This window comes from Conger conger, chromosome 3 (genome assembly GCF_963514075.1).
Source record: "Conger conger chromosome 3, fConCon1.1, whole genome shotgun sequence".
Classification (NCBI taxonomy): Eukaryota; Metazoa; Chordata; class Actinopteri; order Anguilliformes; family Congridae; genus Conger; species Conger conger.
The window spans coordinates 55,440,693-55,461,142 of record NC_083762.1 but is presented as its reverse complement, the minus strand read 5'-3'; the positions used below and the strand labels follow the sequence as shown (position 1 = coordinate 55,461,142).

General features: G+C 42.8%; 1 protein-coding gene across 1 annotated transcript in view; it reads right to left on the bottom strand.

Annotated features, from left to right (window-relative positions):
• The window catches only part of LOC133124017 (mediator of RNA polymerase II transcription subunit 14-like), a 29,647-nt gene extending 11,845 nt beyond the window's left edge, over positions 1-17,802 (bottom strand). Inside the window, exons 1-19 of the mRNA XM_061234822.1 lie at positions 17,312-17,802; positions 16,215-16,241; positions 15,817-15,922; positions 15,324-15,497; positions 14,411-14,540; positions 12,696-12,824; positions 11,330-11,437; positions 8,970-9,102; positions 8,095-8,245; positions 7,675-7,786; positions 6,985-7,110; positions 6,445-6,523; positions 5,788-5,947; positions 5,289-5,483; positions 4,433-4,567; positions 3,894-3,970; positions 3,420-3,580; positions 1,673-1,819; positions 1,125-1,216 (exon numbers count right to left, since the gene is read on the bottom strand). Coding sequence (XP_061090806.1) covers positions 1,125-1,216; positions 1,673-1,819; positions 3,420-3,580; positions 3,894-3,970; positions 4,433-4,567; positions 5,289-5,483; positions 5,788-5,947; positions 6,445-6,523; positions 6,985-7,110; positions 7,675-7,786; positions 8,095-8,245; positions 8,970-9,102; positions 11,330-11,437; positions 12,696-12,824; positions 14,411-14,540; positions 15,324-15,497; positions 15,817-15,922; positions 16,215-16,241; positions 17,312-17,484 — 2,415 coding nt within the window. The 5' untranslated portion in view covers positions 17,485-17,802. The remainder of the gene's footprint in view (positions 1-1,124; positions 1,217-1,672; positions 1,820-3,419; positions 3,581-3,893; positions 3,971-4,432; positions 4,568-5,288; positions 5,484-5,787; positions 5,948-6,444; positions 6,524-6,984; positions 7,111-7,674; positions 7,787-8,094; positions 8,246-8,969; positions 9,103-11,329; positions 11,438-12,695; positions 12,825-14,410; positions 14,541-15,323; positions 15,498-15,816; positions 15,923-16,214; positions 16,242-17,311) is intronic.
• Between the last annotated feature and the right edge of the window lie 2,648 nt (positions 17,803-20,450).

Genomic DNA, 20,450 nt, shown 5'->3' with positions numbered 1-20,450 from the left:
TGCTTGCCTACAAAATTTTCTGGGGAATAAGAGCAGGCTCACCCTCAGACCATAACTCAAGGGCAGCATTTTTCACAAATTTCACTGGCTAGGAACAAAATGGATGCTCTGGGCAGTTACTGTGGAGCTGCATCACAAGCTCATATAAATACAATATAAAGCCTCACTAAACTCTCACTAACATAATCCTTACAGTGATGGTTCAGTAGTCACAGTCACATTTTATATTCTTACCACAATGCATAATGAAATAGTAAGTATCAATACTACTCTGCCCTCACAGCCTGACAAAGCCTGCTTTGGTGTCTGTTTCCCGTTTGTCCATTTTACCATTTCTGTGGACACAGCAAAGGTTTTTTAATATATCCAATACTACCTAGGAGCTTTTGAAAGGAAGCCCAATTTGTACATCTTAATTTCGACTACGTTTTCTTTCATCACAAATGAGAAATAGCCTTTGTTTCAAAGAGCACCTCACTGCCAAGATGTTAAGTTATGATACGCAAGATGTGAATACTCAGTGAGCATTTTATGAGGTAGGCCTAATGAACCCCAACTTGTTAATGCAAATATTTAATCAGTCAATCATGTGGCAGCAACTAAATGCTTAAAAGCATGCAGACGTAGTCAAGAGGTTCAGCTGTTTTTCAGACCAAATGTCAGAATGGGGAAGAAATGTGATCTAAGTGGCTTTGACCGTGGTATTAAGAACGCGTTGTTAATGAGAGTGAGAGTTGTTAATGAGTCACAGGAGAAGGGCCAGACTGATCAAAGCTGACAGGAAGGTGACAGTAACGCAAATAACCACACAACAGTGGTATACAGAAGAGCATCTCTGAACATACAACATGTCAAACCTCTAAGTGGATAGGCTACAGCAGCAGACTTATTAAGTCTAAAATATGAGTCGAATAAATACCTAATTAATTTTCCAAGTGCTCACTGAATGAAGAGCTGCCATTTGTCTGCTGACCGTTTACGGTAACATCCCATCCATATTTGGAGCGGTTTGTTTGGCAACATACACCCTGCGAGCGATTCACAACCCAACCCTGGCAGGAGCTGAGGCCTCCATGCCTGCAACTTTGCTTCCATGCAAAGGAGATTCCCCGACTCGCACTCACCGAACTCCCCCTGGAGCTGCCGTAGCACAGGACCAGCTTGCGGTAATTAAACAGCCGGATCTCAGCGAAGAGGCTGAGATAGGAAGGGATGTCTGTCGGGGGGAGGGAGGGTGGGTGAGAAAGGAGACAGGAAAGGGGGTTGAGACATCATGAATAAACATGCGGGAGAGTGCTGAGCTGCGACACGTCACACACGCGAGACGTCTCCGTTCCCAGCTGGCCTGGCACTCGCGCGTCGGCAGAGTTGCTTTCGCTGGCGAGGGAACGCTGTCCACACATGCCATCAAATGAGTCTCTAGCTGAGGAGATGGATTATTCCAAAAATAACAGTACTTTCTGTTTTATGTAATGGAACACAATGAAAATAGACTATTAAGGCATGTATGCGTGTGTGTGTTTGTGTGTGTCAGACCTGGGTGAAAAACAATCAGTATTTCAATCCAAAACAAATACATATTTGACCCAGGTATGGTGTGCGTAAATAATATGTCGGGTAAAATTACTTGCATGAAATATAGTCATTATATTCAGGGCCGTGTTGTGCTCACCTGGCAGGGACTGAGCAAAATCCTGCACACACTGGTAAAGCCGGTTGATGCTGTCCCAGTCGTTCAGGAACATCTGCACCACTTTGCGCCCGCCCACAGGCTCTGACAGAGGGTTCTCATAGGTCAGATAGACACGGCGGGTGGAAGCTGTGGACACAAAATGCTGAGGCGTAAACACATAAAACCATGATCCCTACAGTATTCACTTCTCACAAGATCTGGGTCAAATACGTGCATTTTGGATTCAAATACTTATCTGTGCTCTACTGATCTTGCCTGGCACAGAAGAGGCAAGCAAGAGCACCAGAAGGCTGAATTTTCACTTTGATAGTATTTCATAGGTTCCAATACACCAGACAAGCTCAGTAAAGCTTAGAAAAGTATTTGAATTCAAAACAATTACGCATTTGACCCAGGTCTGCTTCTCACACGGAAAGGCATCTGCAATGACATCAGATCCTCTCCATTTCCTATTCTTGTCCCTCCAGCCATTTTGTTCAGGCTCATTAATATTCCCTCGCTGCCTGCGAGACACTTAAAAGGCCCAGAAATGAGCTCCATTACACCCGATGCCCTCGCTTTGGCCACTCACCCACATGTCATTAACTCAGACCAGATCCAGAGACTGTTATTAGTCATGTTGAAATATGACTAGCAGATGTATAGCAGACACGAACACAATAAACAACATATAACATTAAACCGCAGCGCACCGAACAGGAACTACATACAAATACCATAACGGCACACAGCAAGGCAATCCAGATATTTCCACTACCATTTCTTAATTTAGCTATGCAAAACACAAACCTCAAATGTTTTTCTTTTCTGAAATTATAAAAGCGAAAGAATGCTTTTGGACTGTCAACAATTCAAATCAAAGCATTTTTATCACCTAAGAGCTGTTGCTCAAAACAAAGCAACATTTCTCTACTATTTGCATGAAGCTCCTTGGGGAGTCAGTACATCATTTCACAGCTTCTGTTGTTGGTGACACAATGCAGATGGGATTACTGCTACGAAAAGCCAAGAGTCCTCCATAACTATCCATAAAGCATTTTTACATTACAGTTATTTAGCGGATGCTTCTATCCAAACTGACTTACATTTGATTACATTACATTACATTATTGCCATTTGGCAGGCGCTCTTATTCAGAGCGACATACAGTTGATTAGACTAAGCAGGAGACAATCCTCCCCTGGAGCAAGGCAGGGTTAAGGGCTGTGCAGATCTTATTGTGGCTACACCGGGGATTGAACCACCGACCTTGCATGTCCCAGTCATTTACCTTAACCACTACGCTACAGGCCGCCCTTGGTGATTAGGTGAAGTGGGGACAACCTCCCTGGAGCAATGTGGAGTTAATGGCCTTGCTCAAGAGCCCAACATGGATTTTATCATGGTTACACCGGGGCCTGAACCACCAACAGCCCAGGTCCTAGTCATGCACCTTAGCCACTAGGATACAGAATGCTGGTACAGGATGGGAACTCATAATGGATAAGGATAGCGACAAACACAAGTAAATCAAATCCTAAATCAGTGCAGTTATGCCAAGACTGTAAACGGATAAAAGCCCTGATCTTGGATTAGCATTGGCTTTTGGTTTCACCTGTCCACATCCATCATAATACAGGACTGTAATACTGGCCCTGATCCAAGATCAGCCTTGCATTTTTAGCTCAAAATGGATGTGGTTCCGATATGACCGGGGCAAACCTGATCCCAGATCAGCGGCACTGACCTTGCTCCTTGCTGGAGGTGCTGGAGAGGGGGCAGTTGGAGAACACCAGCTCCGCCACCCAGGTACGGTTGTTGCGGCCCTGCAGGCGGAAGGTGCAGTCCAGCAGGGAGCGCTCTAGAGCCTTCTGGGTCTCCACACCGACTCCTTTACTCCGAGGGATCCTAACAGGAGCAGAGAGCATCTCCTTAACAGTAATGTACATATGGCCTAATGACACAGCTATAAAACATGGGTTTTTACATTTAAATTTATTTACCCATAATTTATTTTAGCATGGCTATCACTGGGCTTATGGCAATGGAAAAATACTGTAATATATTGTATTGTGAGGTGCTAACCCAAATATCCATGCGAGTACCCGAAGCCCAACAGGGAATAAGCCCACAGCACAGTCGAGCTCAGTCATCCTGAGGAAATTGCAAAGGCATCTGGGATATGCTGAGGCTTCACAGGTGCTGGCAGTCCCTCTCTTACCTGAGGATGCGGATGGCATGACTGCAGCAGTCCCCCTCCACCTGAACACCCTGGTGAGGGACATCCATGTTGGACAGCTGTAATCAAAAGAACACAAAGAAAAATCTGTCTCCAAGCAACAATCGAGCATGAGGGAAGCAGCTCGAACCGCAGCCCCCACAAGCCACTTAATGAGCGGATGCATTCACCGTGACATCACCGCTTTTGTGAAATGGTTCTGTGCCAATTTGATAAAATGTTTGAATCGTCTGGCCAAATTTTCATTGAAACTGATGTGTTCTTTTTTAAATGTAGATGAATCCTTTTGCCCCCGCTTTTAAATCAAAGGGCTGAAATAAGCACACGATCAATTTCAAACACATAATTTTTTTTCATATAACGTCATATGCACTGCAAAGAGCAAATTGCGCATAACAAGTCCTCTATATAATTTGATGGTTATAAATGTCAGTGAAAATATACAGGGAAAGTTGTTATTGGCACAGGCATTTTTCTTGCCCCCTCAGCTCCTCCCTGACTCACGAGGTAGGACCCCTTACCTCACAGCGCAGGCCAATGAAGGGCATGTTGGTGTCACACATGGCCACCAGGTGGGCAAGGACCTTGTTGAAGGCGCACATCTCCCCAGATCGTTTGGGCTTTTTGGGTTCGACGGCACCCTGGTCCCCAGACGGCTTTTGGAAAAGACACAAGACATGCGGTTAATACCCTGCAAGGTCTATAGCCTCCAGATGACTCAGACCACATCCTCCACTAAGACATACAGACATTATTAAATCGCGAGGCATCTGTGTGCCAGAAATACAATGTTCCGGAGAATTCTCATATTCCGTTTTTCCCCAAAGCTGATGTTGTCAGGTCTAATGTGGGCAGCTGAGTCAGAGAAGACGCAGAGCACAAGATGGTTTCCGGGCAGAGCGGCTGTACATTTATACCAGTGGTCCTCACTCTCGACCCCGGACAGCCACAGGATGTGCTGGTTTTTGTTTTCACCTTAATATCAGCAACCAATTCAGCCCCAAAAAACCAGGTGAGGGCAGTTAACTGTGTAATTAGCTGCTTTCATTGATAAATTAAGTGCTGAGTATAAAAACAAAAGCCAGCACACCCTGCGGCTCTCCAGGATTGTACGTATGAGGAAAAAGAAAAAACAAAGCCCCTCCCTCTGACTCAACAGGCAGTCCCTACAAAGCTGCCGGCTTGCATCTTGAACCTGCTGCGTTTCACTGCCCATTGTTGGAGTTACAGCATGAGGTTAACACAGCACAGCAAACTATCTGTAGAGGTGGCCACCTCACACACCCCTTCCAGCATGCATAGTAAAACTGAGATATGTTTAAGGGCCTGGCCACGCACAGATCGGACCTCTCATGGGGGGTGGTGTCTGTAACCTACCTTCCTCTTGGCCCCTGGCCTGGCACCCTTGCCTGATGAGGGCTCCAGCACCAGCTGCTCCAGGTTGGGCTTGAACTGCTGGAAGAGCTGGGCACTGGGCAGGCCCTCGTCGCCCTCCACCTGGGTCACTGACAGGAAGTAGTACCTGTAGTCCAGCTCGGTAGGGCTTCCGGGTACATCCAACAGCTCTACCACCTGAGGAGGCCAGGACAGAGAGTCACACTCATGCACATATGGCAATCTTCAGAGCAACCCAACATCACCCACATATCTCAAGATCTTTGCAGGCATGCTCAGTGTAAGTGGAAGTAAAGAGGAAAAGAGCTGAAGAGTCACAGAGCTAGATAAATAGTTTAAAAGCTAAACAGAGCCCACTAGACAGTCAATGACTCCAACTTGGAGCTAGAGCTAGAGGAAGAGTTATAAGAGCTACCCAGAAACTCAGAGAGACTCAACCACTTGAGCAGACTTGGGGAGACGGGAAGGGAAGGGGTCTTACAACATGGTACTGCGGGAGGCGGGTAAGCTTGATGAAGAGGCGGTGCTTGGACAGGCCCCCCACAGGGTGGGAGGAGGCGTTGGAGAGGTGCAAGATGTCACTGCACAGGGTGGGGAGGTGCTTCACCGACTGCCTGCACCGCTGCTCCCCAAGCCAAAATCTACAGCAAACGAAAATTCACCATCATCACCCCCACACATCATTACAATCAGCACTGCGGCATTTACCACTGCAGGCACCATCACAGACAGTATCATTTACAGCAAGTGCACAAAACCACCAATACAGCAAAACAAACAACCACCTGGAGCTCAAAAATAAGAAAAATAACAAAAGTGAACTTCGCAGTTAAGCATGAGCTCTCAGTTTAGCATGAGCTCCGACACTCAACCTCTGAATGTTTTAGCTTGCACAAGTAAAGCGGTCTGGGGGTTGTTCCAAAACAATAATTGCAGTTTATTTATTAAAAATTTTCTCTCAAACTACCACAGATCCATAAGCCCACTCAACGGTGCATTTGTATGATGCGCACAAGCTAGTGTAACGTAATGTAATGCAATGTGACAATAATGTCCGGTTAATGTTTGGAAGTACAGTGGAAGAGTGACTCCCCCTGGACCACACTGAGGGGTGAGGAAGGTAAAGGCGGGCACTTACTTCAGCTGTTGCAGCCAAGAACCAATGCGCTTCGAGTCATCGTTGATGGACTTTTCCATGTCATCCAGCACAGACTGATCTACAGCAAAACAGAAGTACAAGAAAGCAATCAGCATCCCCTCTTGGGACACGGATATTCGTATTTACAATGAACTTGTGCAAGTACCTAATGATGCCATTGGATTCTGTGTTTTTTCAACCAAAAAATGTTCCAAAGAATCGTTCCACCCCTGAAAGCTGGGGTCAGTTTCATTTCAATGCAGTCAATTGAAATTATGAATCCGTGTTTGATTCAGAAAAAATAAATCTCAGAGTATTTGAGTATTATAGTCATTTTCTCAACTCAATTTCAATTCATTTCCTGTAGTTTACAGTACTGAAATAGAATTGACATCAACCCCAACCTCAACACACACACACACCAAAAACTATTAACATTCAAATAGTTTTCAGTTATTAAAGTTGTTTATTTTTTTTCCCCACCGCTGCAGTGTTTACACGAGTAACAGTCCTGGGTGGTCTTTGGCATCGGTTGCTTACCAACTCCATAAAACATGGGCTGGAACATTCCAGAATGCAAATCCACGAATATGTGCAGGCACTCGGAGCGGCCGCAGGGTTCCAGGACAGGAATGACCAGAGTGGGGAGCGCGGTCTCGATGAAGGCTGACAACAGAGAACACAGCTTCACCACACACTTCACCTCTCTGCTACCTTATTTCTTCATTTTATTTATCCTTTATTTTACCAGGTCACTAATGAATTGACCCTGGATAAGCAGCTACAATATTTAATTTGCAACACAAATGTAAAAAAAAGCATGTGTAAAAATACATACAACACAGATCATTCAACAATGCCTAGCATGATTCAAATACAGGCATACACCAGTTTCTGTTCTATTGATTCTTCTCAGAACTACATCCCGCTCACTAGTTAAAATAGTGCCATTATAATTACACTGATCCCAAAACCCAGACAATGCTTGGATTAATGACAGCTTCATGTTATTGTACAAGCTCATTAGGTTTAGCTTTGACAGGGCTAACAGAATCCAGGAATAATGTTTCCTTGCATCTCTAGCTCTAGTCACCCCTTGACTAAAGGCATTGCCTAAATGGCTAAATGGGAAATTGCAAATGGAAAGGTCTATACTACTGTGAAAGAGAAGGCCTCATGTGGCAAAACATTCGCGGGGCATGCCTCTGTCCGCCCTGCAGTGAAACTCACAGTTCTCGTTGGGGTTGTAGCTCTTCACGATGGCTTTCAGCTCCTGCAGTTTCTGATTGGAGCGCGCATGGACGCTGTCAATCAGGAGTTTCTCCACTGACAGATGGTCGATCTGCAGGAAAGAGCGACGACAAACACAGTGCTGGACCATAAGTGCAGGCGACACAGTCTCAGTTTATGAGCGAGAATGCATACGGGATTCTCATGGTGTGGGTAAATCAAAACTCAAATGGCTTCTCAAATGGCTGAATGTCACCATGCCAACCAGCTTATTCAGTCGATAGACGACCTGGACATACGGTCACTATTTACACAATCTGAGTGTGCACGGTCCCAAGAAACCAGGCAGGTACCACGTATGTCAACATTTTAAAAAACCTCCAGATACGTTTTTGTATTACTAAAATGCCCCGAGCTCACCTTCATGGCTCTCTCCAGCAGTTTTGAGTCACAAGCAGGAAGTGGGGGATCATGGGATATTTGCAGTGGTTTGGAGCCATCAGCTTCATCAATCTTGATATTGACCTTGTGTACAGACGCTGTGCCTGTCTTACGGCCTAAAACCTGTTGGCTAGGGAGGGAGGCAGGGTGCAGAGGTATGAGGTATGGGGCCTTGCATGGCTTCAGTTCACCTTCCTTCAAAATCGCTCTTGTTACTTTGAATTTGAATTTACATATAGGACAGCTAAAACAGTGATAAAACATACAGCTAGAAGGGCAATTGTAACCAACATAGCACAAATATTTTCCACATATTTAAACCTCAACACCACAAATCTACATAAGATTGGAAGAATTATGACTAATCTGTGAAATACGGGACAGTTGCTCCAATTGTCAGGTCTGTCATCGAGGGGTTTAAATCTGGGGTTGGTAGCAATTACCCCAGTAAGACAAATCTACCATCTATTACAGGATAGAGTTACTATAGGGTATAAAACAACTAATTGCAGCATAACATATATAGTATACTGCTGGCAAACATGAATGAGCTGTAGATCAATGACAGCTGAACCCAAAAGCATAATTTCTGGATTTTAGGAACTTGCAAATGATTTATTCTGTGATAGGAGTAGCAGGGAAATTGTTTTACTTTATTCTAATCTCTAGTTCAATTCAATTTTCCATCCTTTCTTATCCAGAGCAAACTCACATCTATGGATTTTTATACATATATAATCCATCTTGCACTGCTGTCTATGACAATGAGTTGCAATTCTAGATGCCTATCCATTAGACACTTCTGTACAAGCTTATTTAAAGCAAAAGGAAACACAGGGATGAAGTCCACTTACTTCCAAACGGAGAGGGTGAGGCACTTGGCGGGCAGGTAGCGTTCCACCTGGACGAGGTCACCCCAGCGTTCCCGAACCAGAGTTAGAGTCTGAGAGTGCAACACCTCCAGCTGCAGCGACAGGCAGAAGGAGTCTGGGAAGTCTTGGTCAAGGAATGTCAACAACAGCACAACCAAACCACAAACCCAACCAGTTCATAGGGAATCCCAAAATCAAGGCACAATCGAACAAACAAGGTTTCCAGGACCTGACAATGGGTGGAGACACAATGAGGTGTCAATCAGTGACTTGCTTGAAGCATCACTCATTTTTGATTTTAACGAAACCTTATTGTCTTTTCGCTTCCAAAAATCACTTCCCATGACTGACTGAGACCTACCACCGACAATGACGCTTCAACATAATGACAAGACCCACGCTTCACCTTACTGACAGCTTTCCTGGCAATCTGACTTGCATGGCAGCCATTACAGGCCAGACAGAGGCTGCTCCATTTGCAAATGGAGCCAAGTCAGGAGAACTCTGGCCAATTTCAGGCCCAGTAAAGCCTGATGAAGACACACAGTGCCAAAAGCAGCAGGTTGTATTTTGTCAAATACATTAAGGAGCAATGAGACTAATCTTTCTTGAGAATGATTATCCTCCATTGATCTGCACCTCATTAAACCTGAATGTTTCTTCTCATTTATTACTAGGACAATTTCCGATATTACATTAGTTAGATTCACAGACAGAGAGATCGACAGATGGACAGAAAGAGGAACTGACAGACGGACAGACAGATGGACTTCACTTCAAAGAATTTCAATAGCCAGTAAGGAGAGGCTCATCTTGCTAATCAGCTCATTATGTGTCATGTCTCCTGCAGCTAAGATGAAGATGGTTTTTTTATCTCCACAAATATGCCAGGAGAACCAGTTGGGACTCAATGGCAACATAAACACTGCACAACTGCAGTAGTTTTCCCAATGATCTTCCGAACAAAGACATTTTGAACATTTAATGGCCATACTTTTTGTCTACAGCAAGGCCTTATTAATTATTAATGTTAACAGAGCCCTGGTTTCCAGACATATGGAGCTGTAAAAAGCTCCATAGAACAAAGGACTGTGCTTTGCAGGTACAAGGAGAAAACTGCCGTTTCAAGACTGAAGGTTTCAGTCTGATTTTTTCCAGCATCTTCTTTCTGATGATGACATACTTTCTAGACAGGGCCACTACTAAGTGTGTTACAACATGGCAGAATGATGGCATTTCAAACACGTTTGTTGCTTGGAAAAACAAAAGGCAGATTCCTGAAAAGAGTGGAACGGCCTGATTTTTTAAAAGCCCACATCATTATCAGTGGCACGGAGAGTACATAAGATCAAATATCCCTCTGCACTAAAGGGCTACAAACAAGAATACAACAGGCCAGCACAAAATGCACGTCTTTCAAGATAACTTGGGTAAGATAATGGACTCTTGATAAGCTGCCTGCTGAGCGTTTGACAGGTCTGATTCTTGTCTGGTGAAAGCAGAAATTTCCAGCACATTCTCGGCACCCTGGTCCTTAAGGCCTGAGCAAACACAGCATGGGTCACGCTGACAAACTGCACTCCCATGATTCAAGGCAGATTCAGGGCGCATTCACACAAGGCAGAATGAAATTCATTTATTAGGACCCCTGCAAGCACACCACCTAAATTACAGTACTACATCAAACAAATTTAGCATCCCTACAGCAAGGACACCAGACCTGAAGGTTACCAATGGAATACTGCGTTTTTAGAACGCAAGATATTTCTAAATCTGTGATTTATATGAATGTACTTGCATTCTAATAAAAGTAGGCAGACTATTTGTCCCAAAATAAGCCAACAATACTAACACAATAAATGTATAGTATGCCCTCACACAGGCAGAAACCATACAACCATAAAAACCTCTAAACACTGCAACCTTCCAGAAAAGGAGTTTGAGATCAATGCCCAGGAAAAGAGGGGTCCAATCTCATTTGAAAAGGGCCAGGTTTTTGCCATTAACTACAGCACCTGATTCCACTAATTAACTACTCATGGTGTTAAGCAGAATCAGCATCTCAGCACTGGGCTAAAACAAAAACCTGCACCCAGACCTGCCATTTGCAGATATGACAGGACACCAGGACACCCCAGCTCCACAGACTGCATCTCATCAACAGGGGGCAGAGCAGAGTTGATGGGGTGAGAGGGACCAAGGTGCACAGAGACCTGGGCCCTGTATCACAAAGCAGGATTATGGAGTTAACAGGATAACTGCACTAAGGAAAAACCCAGAACCCCCCAAATCTGTAACATAGACTGAAGTAATAAGAGCTTGCAGCTGCTGAGAAAGGATACGCAGGCAGTTGTACATATCTTGAAGTGGTTTGTCATCAGCAAAGAGGCGAGACTGCACCAGCTCGTGGATGAAGTTCACCTGCATGCTGTGGACTAGGGCTCGGCCATCTGGGGGGTTTGGAGGCAGGAGAAAGAAACTCTAGTTTACATTTGCATTCATACATTTCTCTTTGTCAGGTTAAAACTTAAATCGAAGACCAGGGAAACTCAAATCGGGTCCTCAAATCCAGCGCTAGATATATTTTCTGCTGGGTATTTAACTGAACAATTAGCCCTATGGATAAGCCAAACTGTCTTCACACCAAACTCCCAGGTAAAGGGAAGGTGGATAAAACTTCAACAAGGCATGTGAAATGTCAGCCTGTTTGACCTTTGGAATGCTGAGACATCAGCAAAACCCAGAACGAACAAACCATTTGGTGGGGTGAATCAGAGGCTTGGTTTTGTTTATTATGCTCAGCAAGGGCTGTCTTCGCGTCACCCTTCCAAAGAGTTTGTTGGTATGGAGGTGCCTTTGTTGTTATGGTTATTTTTGAGAATTGGTGACCTGAAGATGCAAGCCATCTCTTAAATTCTTGGCTTACTTATGGCCTCCCTCACCATCTTCATTACCATTTGTGGGCATAATATGCACTTGCGTCGTCTTCCTGGCAAGTTTGCAACCATTTGTTTTATGCTATTATTGCCCTTACAGTGCTAAGTGGTATGTTTTAACGATTTATGTATTTTCTGTACCCATTACCCGACTTGGTACGGTCAATTACCATCTATGCCTTCTGAATTCACAGTTCTTTGGCTTTTCCCTCACTGATGATTGACAAATGGATTTTGCATGCCTCATTTTTATACTCCAGCAAAAGTGAGAGAATGACACAATATAGTTAGTTTAGACTGAGATTAACTATATTTTTGTACGACATACTTTGTTGGACGTTGCTCATTAGTGTAATGTATATTAAGTAAAATTGTATTGCCAACTTCACTTTGTTTCTATTTGCAATAATTGTTAGGGGTGCAAAAGATTTTCCACCTGTGGTTTTCAGAAAAAATTGGATTCCTATATAAAAATTCAAACATGAGCAAATTGAAATAAAAGTACATAACACATAGATCGTTATCCATGTTTAATATATGCAACCTTTGTTTTTTTGTTATTGATTATTATGGGTTCCAATAATTCTGTAAACCACTTGTAGGCCGAAGGCCTGCAGGGCTCTGCTCCTGAAAGGCAGCAAGTCGCACAGTAATGAGTGAGTGCCCCTCTGCATAACACACTGGCCAATCAGGTGACTGTGACTCCAAGGAACGGCTCCTTTAATTGTGTATGCTCGTCCCAGAATCCCCAGCGATCTGGCCACAGCCTCACCTCCCGTCTCTTTGTCCTCCACCAGAATCTCCAGCTTCAGTAACCTCCAGGGGATATCCGGGTCATCCCCCATCACAGTGAGCGTAGCCTCAAACTCGCCCTCCACTCGAAACTTCACCCGCCCGTTGGCTTGAAAAATGAATAAAAAGACACACAAATTCCAATTTGAAAGCAACCTTGGGGTTTCCTAAATTGCAAAGGGCCTCTGTAGGGCATTTTACATGAGTGTGCCTCTCTGCAGACTCCCAAAAGGAAACGGACTGTGCTGACCATGTTGACACAGGGTCAGCAAGGTTTGATGAAGACAGTGCTCATCAATACAGGACTATTGCTCCCATCATTGAGCTGCCTCTGCACAATTCTGCAACCTCAGTGGAATGCTCCCAGAACTGTTGAGTTGAAAAAGCTCTGTATAAACCTTGGGTTTACCACATACAGTGTTTGATGTCTTTAGATAGCTAATGTTGTGGGAAATAGTTTGGTGTCATTAGTGGTATAGTACACTGGTTGCTGAATAAAGATCTTGAAACACCATTTAGAAATAAACCACAGGTAATGCAAGTTACCTGTGAGTCAGCATCCAGCTGTGCTACAAAGGTTAACCAGGTTTGTTAGACATACAGAGATAAAATCAGCAGGACCATTGTTGTTACCGCCGTCTTGTGACTCTATTTGATGATTTGTTATTTTCCTGTAAACCCTGGGTATATAGAGGGAAACGTGGAATGGTTCGAGGAGACTCGCTAATACGACCTCCTGTGCAATAATTTGCATATAGCCATTCATATTACACCAGGTAATTCTTGTAACAATCTGTCTTATATTTCTGCAATGCACATTGTTTAATAAATTGTATTAATTTGAACCTGCACCCCCACTATACACTTAGCAGTTGTCCTAACAGACATAGACAACCTAGGATACTTGCACCCCGTAGTCACTCGCCTATCCACCAGTGCCGTCACAAGATACAATAGTGTATCATTGTAGACTATACAGGCCACAGGCACGTCTGTGTCAACACAGTTAGAGCCACACTATTGGCGGACATTTGCAGTTCCTTTTGCTGAACTGTTAGAACAGTCGAGCAGTTGAAAGGTATCTTTTGCAGTCAGATAAATGAGAACAACATTTTAGCGTATTTGGGGGGTTCTTACACCTCCCCCCAACACACACAGACACCCTGCGGTAGCGATGAGCATCACCACACCTGATTTAGAAATAAATATTGAGTTTACATTGATATGCAGAATACAGTCAAAAAATGATTTGCTATCAAAAATAATGGGTTACAAATATCGAAAAAAAAGTTGTTCTTTTTTATGAGGAAATCTTATTGGAGGACTTGCCATACATTAAAGGCGAAAACAATATATATATAAAAGTATCTAAGACCAAATGTATATCTTAAAAATCTAGGGGTGCCTAAGACTTTTGCACAGGACTGTATAATCTTCAAGTGAAATCATATCCTGGTCAGACCTGGGTCATGTATGCATCGGTTTTGGATTCTAATGCTTTTCTCAGATTTACTGAGCGTGTTTTCTGTATAGTAACCTATGAAATCCTCTCAAAGTGCAAACCTCACTTTCTGGGGGGGCTCTTGGTTGGTTCAATTGCACCAGGCAAGTTCAATCAAACACAGAAAAGAACAATGACATATTTGACCCAGGTCTGGCTCTGGTGGTGACTACATGAGTATGTAGAGTCCTTACCCACGGTGAGGTTGGCCAGTTGGGGGGGCAGGTCTGTGGTGACGAGGCGATGGCGTAGGATCTGGCTGAGCTGGTTCAGGGTGGTCTGCTTCTCCCCTCTGGTGATGGGGTCCGGGGGGATGATTTTATCCTGCAGGGATAGCGCAGAAAACCGTCAGCGGACTGTGACATTCTGGGCATGCGACTGCATTTAAAAATTTAAAGTGGAAATTTCACAAAGCGGACACTGATGGGTCACACATGGCAAAGGAGTGAGGCTGATTAAGATGGTCCTCGAAAAGACAACAACGATTTCAGGAATGTTGGTTAGAAGATTCAGTTTTCATTTTTCATATTCCACAGAGACAAGCCATGACTGGCGGCATACAGTGTTTGTTAGAGGAGGTAATGAAGGCAAGAGGATTGGACAAGATGTAGTCAGAACAATATCCAGTAACCCATAATTTGTAATGCATCATTAGGTAACATGGGAAATGAAACTGGCTAACTGACCACTAAGAGGAAACTAGATGAGCCAGAAGTACCACACTGGCACACTGCCTCAGTAAATTAGTGTGAAGTTGGGCAAGCAGCATATACCACCACATCTGTCAATCAGTGCACCTCCAGACTGCAGGTCTGTCATGAAGGGTATCCATGCACAATCCTGGTCTATCACTCCAGGGTTGTCCTTATTCTCTCAAAACCTTGCACACATATAAACTGACACTTTCATGTCCAATAAAAGACACTTACTGTATTACTCTGCACACTATTTGCTCCCTTTAAACCAGAGCTCTCACTACTGGATGGCGCAGCCAAGTTGCGAATTACACTATTAAATTAAAATAACACTGTGGTCCTCCAGAACTTGAGACCGATACTTAGGCTGTCTTAAAGCAGGCGGCACAGCGCCGAATGCCAGATGGCTTACTCTGATACAGGTGGGCAGGCGTGGGTAGGATCCGGTGGTCAGCACGTCTATGGCAAAGGGGATAGCGAAGCTGGGCAGGCGGGCATGAACCAGGGCATCCCTCGCCAAGGCCGCCAGCCGGTCGGCAGTGTCCACAAACAAGAAGGTTTGCTGGTCCAGGAAGCTGGAGATCATCTGTACATAAAGACAGCAGTCTATTAAATGCCTAATAAAGTGCTGACTGAGTGTATAATCTATAGAATTATATCAAAATAAATACCATAAGAATAATAATATGGACAACACCATGGTAACACATGAAAACAGTGCATAATATGTAGTACTGGTAGTAAGAAGAGTAACATAACACAAAGTTACAATACAACATGGCATGGGCTTTTCTCTACCCAACACAAAAACTGAGCTGAATGAATTGTGAGTTTGGGTGTTTGAAAAGTAGGATTACTGCATGCACACAGACATGAATATCTATGACTGAAGCAAAATGCCGTACCGCACACTTCTCAACCTTCCCAGCATTGCTGGCCCACTTCACCAATGCCAGGAGGCGCACAAACATCTGTCGAGTCCGGCTTGCAAATTGTACAATCTCAATTTTCCTGCAAGAGACAGAAAAGAGCCAACATGTCAGTGTGATAAAATAAAGGCGGTATAATACAACAAATAACTGTACTCTATTGGGTCACCAAGCTATACGAGAGAGTCTATAATAGTGTTTATAGAAAAAATAATAATCACAGGGAAAAACACTTATCTTTCCATCTCCACCATACTGCATTAAACCACGTCATGTATACAGTGGAGCCCCATGTCTCACTAAGGGATAATATTCTAGTCAAAATTAAGTCTCTGTGGTAAGATGCAGAAGTAAAACTCTTTTGATGAACTTACCTTTCCATGTCCGTCTTCCTAGGAAGCCTGTAAAACAGTCAAGTGTCAAGTGCCGATAAAAGACAACCTGCATCCTTTCACAGTCTCTCACAAAGCTACCAAAACCTACCTCACAAATAAAATGCTACAAATGCTACAGATATTAGTATTGTAAAATAGTACAGAAAACAGCCCAATAACTAAAAAAGCTGAAAAGATTAAGATGATCTCCCATACAAATAACCACCATTTCTCAAATTATCAGTAATAAAGCATTTAAAATCTATGAAGCCAACACTGAAGATTTCATAAAATATGCTTGCATCTGACATGCCCAGCATTGAACAATGCACATGAGGTGCCACAATAAATCATAAAATATCTGGAACAGATACAGCAATATTTGTCATGACATAACCCAATCACCTAAATGTATGAATGAAAAGCTTTGTATGACACCTTCCCCAAGGTGTGCTCAAACTATCAAGATGCTGAGGACAAATACCTACCCATGAGTACCTGTATGTGACAACAGGAAAAATATACTGCACTCGTTACAATAGAGTCGTGAGGCTGCATAAACAGGTTGAATTACATATGGTCGCAATCAACTTGGGTATTGCTGCACCATAATAAATCTAAGTAAGGTTACTACAATGGCATTTCACATAACTATTTTGACTGGCTACGCCATTAATGAGATGTTATAAAAAGTTGTCATTTCTCACACTGCATGACAACACCAGATAGCAATTCTCGGTATGTACAGGCGATGTAGTTTGCAACACTGCGACATGTCAAATCAACTAAGCTGAAATGTGCCATGGTTAGTGCTGCCATCAAAGTAAAAGCACTGCTTTTAACGGCTGTGACAAGAAACAAAAAAACAATACCAGGATGGATATGCTATCCACCATGTTACGCTTTGGTGAATCGTCGCATACCTGCACAATAGTTTTTGTATTTTTTGTTTCTCATTTTATTTTAAACTTTGTATTGGATTTACAATTGCATACCAGTGAGTTACCCTTAAGACAATTACGTTACTTTGAAATCACGTGTTGATATTATGAATTCGGTACCAATGCAAAACTGTAAACCAGTGGGTTCATACTCACAGTTCGGCCAGCAAGGTAATTTCATGATAGGTCCTCTGCAGAAGGAATTCTATTAGCAGGCTGAGTCGGACCCCGTGCGTTGCCGGGACACTCGGTTGAGCAGCCATTGGTGCCGACGTTGGACCCCCGATCGGGACCAGCTGGCCTTCTGATGCAATTTGCACTGGAGCCATTTTAACGAAGAGATTGGACCGATATAGCTAGTTAGCTAGCTAGCTCTAGCTAGCTAACTTGGCTAGCAGGGTATCTTGCTTGCCAGGCTAGGTATCTAGTTAGCTTGATCGATGGACAAACGGTAAGAACAAAAAGAAAGATTACGAATGCAGAAGTCTTCGTTTATATTAGATCACTTTAGGAAGGAACTGACCCTCAAATGTAACACTACGACTTATTCGTTTCGATCGGGCTCTTGCGACTTCGGCCCATGGAAAAGCCGGCATTCACCGCTGTTAGCTATATGTTATATTGTAACTCTTCAGCCCCGCCATCATTTCGCCTTCACAGGAAGTGATTACAATAAAATAAAACCAAGACCCGGATGCGGAACCGATGGTCGGTCGGAAGAAAAACAGCCAATCATATTTTTTGTAACAAAATAAGGGATCTTTGTAAAATAGCACCACAATGTTAAGCGTGTCAGACAGTCGGGTACACGGCGTACTTATTCGCGACTGTATAATGAAAACAAATGTTCCTATTAGCAAATGATCTGTATTTTACAATAATTGCATTTGCAAGCTGTTTTCTAACTGCAATTTAACGTCACACCTAACTATAATCATGAGCCTACTTCTAATAATATTAATACCACGCTTTAGCTGGCCATGTCACCTGAAGAAACGCTTCAAATTATTTCCCAAATTGAATACAATGTTTAAACGTCCGTGAATTGAAAAACTAAGGGAGATTGTTGATGAGCCTATTTGCCTCTTTGTAAAGCTCAAGTGCCAAATGTTTGGCAATACAGTGATTGTTCTGTAATATCATCATTACAGAACATTATATTCTGAGCATTACAGAACATTATAATCGTTGGGCTGAAGAATGCCGTGTGCTTCTCATTATTCTTACTGAGGTTTTATATTCTGGAACATTCTTTCATAATTGACCTTGGAATTATAAGGTTCTATCTGAGTTCTGAGTGGTTTTGAAATGCTGAGCTTCAAATATACCAGAATCAATGAGCTCCAAGCAGATACCACCTTTACATTTAGCATTTCTTCTTACTTTTGAACCGAATTTTTGTGTAAAACTTCACACACATATATAGTGCCCTATGACACTAAATATTTTTTGTCAACTATGTCAGTTAGAACCGTATAATTCTAAATTCTCAATTTGGCAAAATACAACACATTGCCCCATAAATTGGGAATATTTTGACAGAGTTAGTAGTTGATATATTGCTGGATTCTTTAATTCTCTTGAATAAATGAAATGTGGATACTTTTCCCCTTCCCTTCACTTCCATTCTCATCATTTTTGTTTTTGAATGGACAAAATGCATGCTTATTAGTATTATTATTATTAATTTATTCCACATATTTATTTACTTATTTTCAAATAAAACATTTGGGCATTTGGAAACATAGCTGTATATGAAAACTACTCTTAATTATGGAATGAAGGATACATTACAATACATCTCATCTCAGTAAACGGTATAATATGTCACAGCAAACAAACCTTTTGCCCATGTAATATACATAATGAGCACTTGCTTTTTCATGTAAAACCACAGAATCCAATACATAGTACAATGTTTTTATTTGCTTACAATTATGCCATGCTCCTTCTCATGTGCATTGCCATGTCTGAAGTTATACCATCTGACCACATCAAGTCAAAAGATCCCTTGTACATTTAAATCTCATCTTAATAGATGAGATAGGCTACTGCTCTGATAAGTGGATGTAAAATGAAATGTAAATTGCAGATTCACCAGGCTTGTTCTTCCACCAGCAAATCTTAAGAACATCTGTATATGCCTCACATTGTAAATTGATGGTTGGGCAAAAGCCCCATGAAACACAATATAAGATGGGACAAAAGGAAAATGCTAGAGAAAAAATGCATTTGTCCATGTGGTGTGTGTGTGTAAAACAGTGCACACACAGCAGCCCAGGAAGGGGCCTGTGTGGCAGGGGTTAATCCCGCCCTGGCCGCTAGCTTCTCTGTGGCTGTGAGTCAGCATTTGTGTTTCTCTCGCTGGATCTAGTCCTCACAGCTGTAGAAGCATGTCTGACTGCTCCCGATGCATGAATGCCCACACAGTTCTGTAAAGTTCCATTCGATCAGACCCCATGGCCAATCCTTAATCCTGAATTCTGGCATCAGGGTGTTCTGATGGAATTCCACACGCCATTATGGTGACCTGGGATTAATTGATAGCCCAAGATTTTTCACCTGTGGAGTGACTGTAGCACTTTTGAGTAGAATGCCAAGTATCCTCATTTGCTCTCGCTATAATTTGGTGTGAAGTGGTAGAAAGAGCATTCAGAGGCAGACATCTGATGCCAGGTGCTAGTCAACACTACAGCTGGGTAAGGGGAAATCACATCCACACTTGCATCGATACACAATGCCTGTTTCAGCAGTCAGAACACCTTACACTTAAACTTTACTTATCATTAAAGCAGTGACAGTAAAGATGGAATGCCTATGCAGCTTTGCTTTCCTCTAGATTCTTTATAGACCACTGCTGTTTTATATGTTACCAAATAAGACATATTTAGACTATTGTTCATCTGAGAACCTTGGGATCTGTTAATTATTTGTGTCTACTTTTTGATAATATTCCTTTTTTTCCCCAAAAAAAACATCATCTTTTTTAAATCCACGACTGGCTACCTATTTCAGTCAGTGGTTCCTTGATTGGTTCTGGTCAAATGGTTATGTCAGGACATATTTAGTCTTCACAGTCTTCATTTTACTTAATTTCTTACTTTAATTTCAGAGCATAAACCAGCCAGATATTTTTTTAGTCACCCACTATACCAGGTACACAGTTGAAACCAACCGTCCTCCTCGAGTTGATTCACATTCGGGTGAACTCTGTCCCTGAATTTCTCCATGCACCCCTGATGTTAAATGTATTATCGTGTGTCAGTGGTCTACTTTCCTCAATCTGTCACTGCTA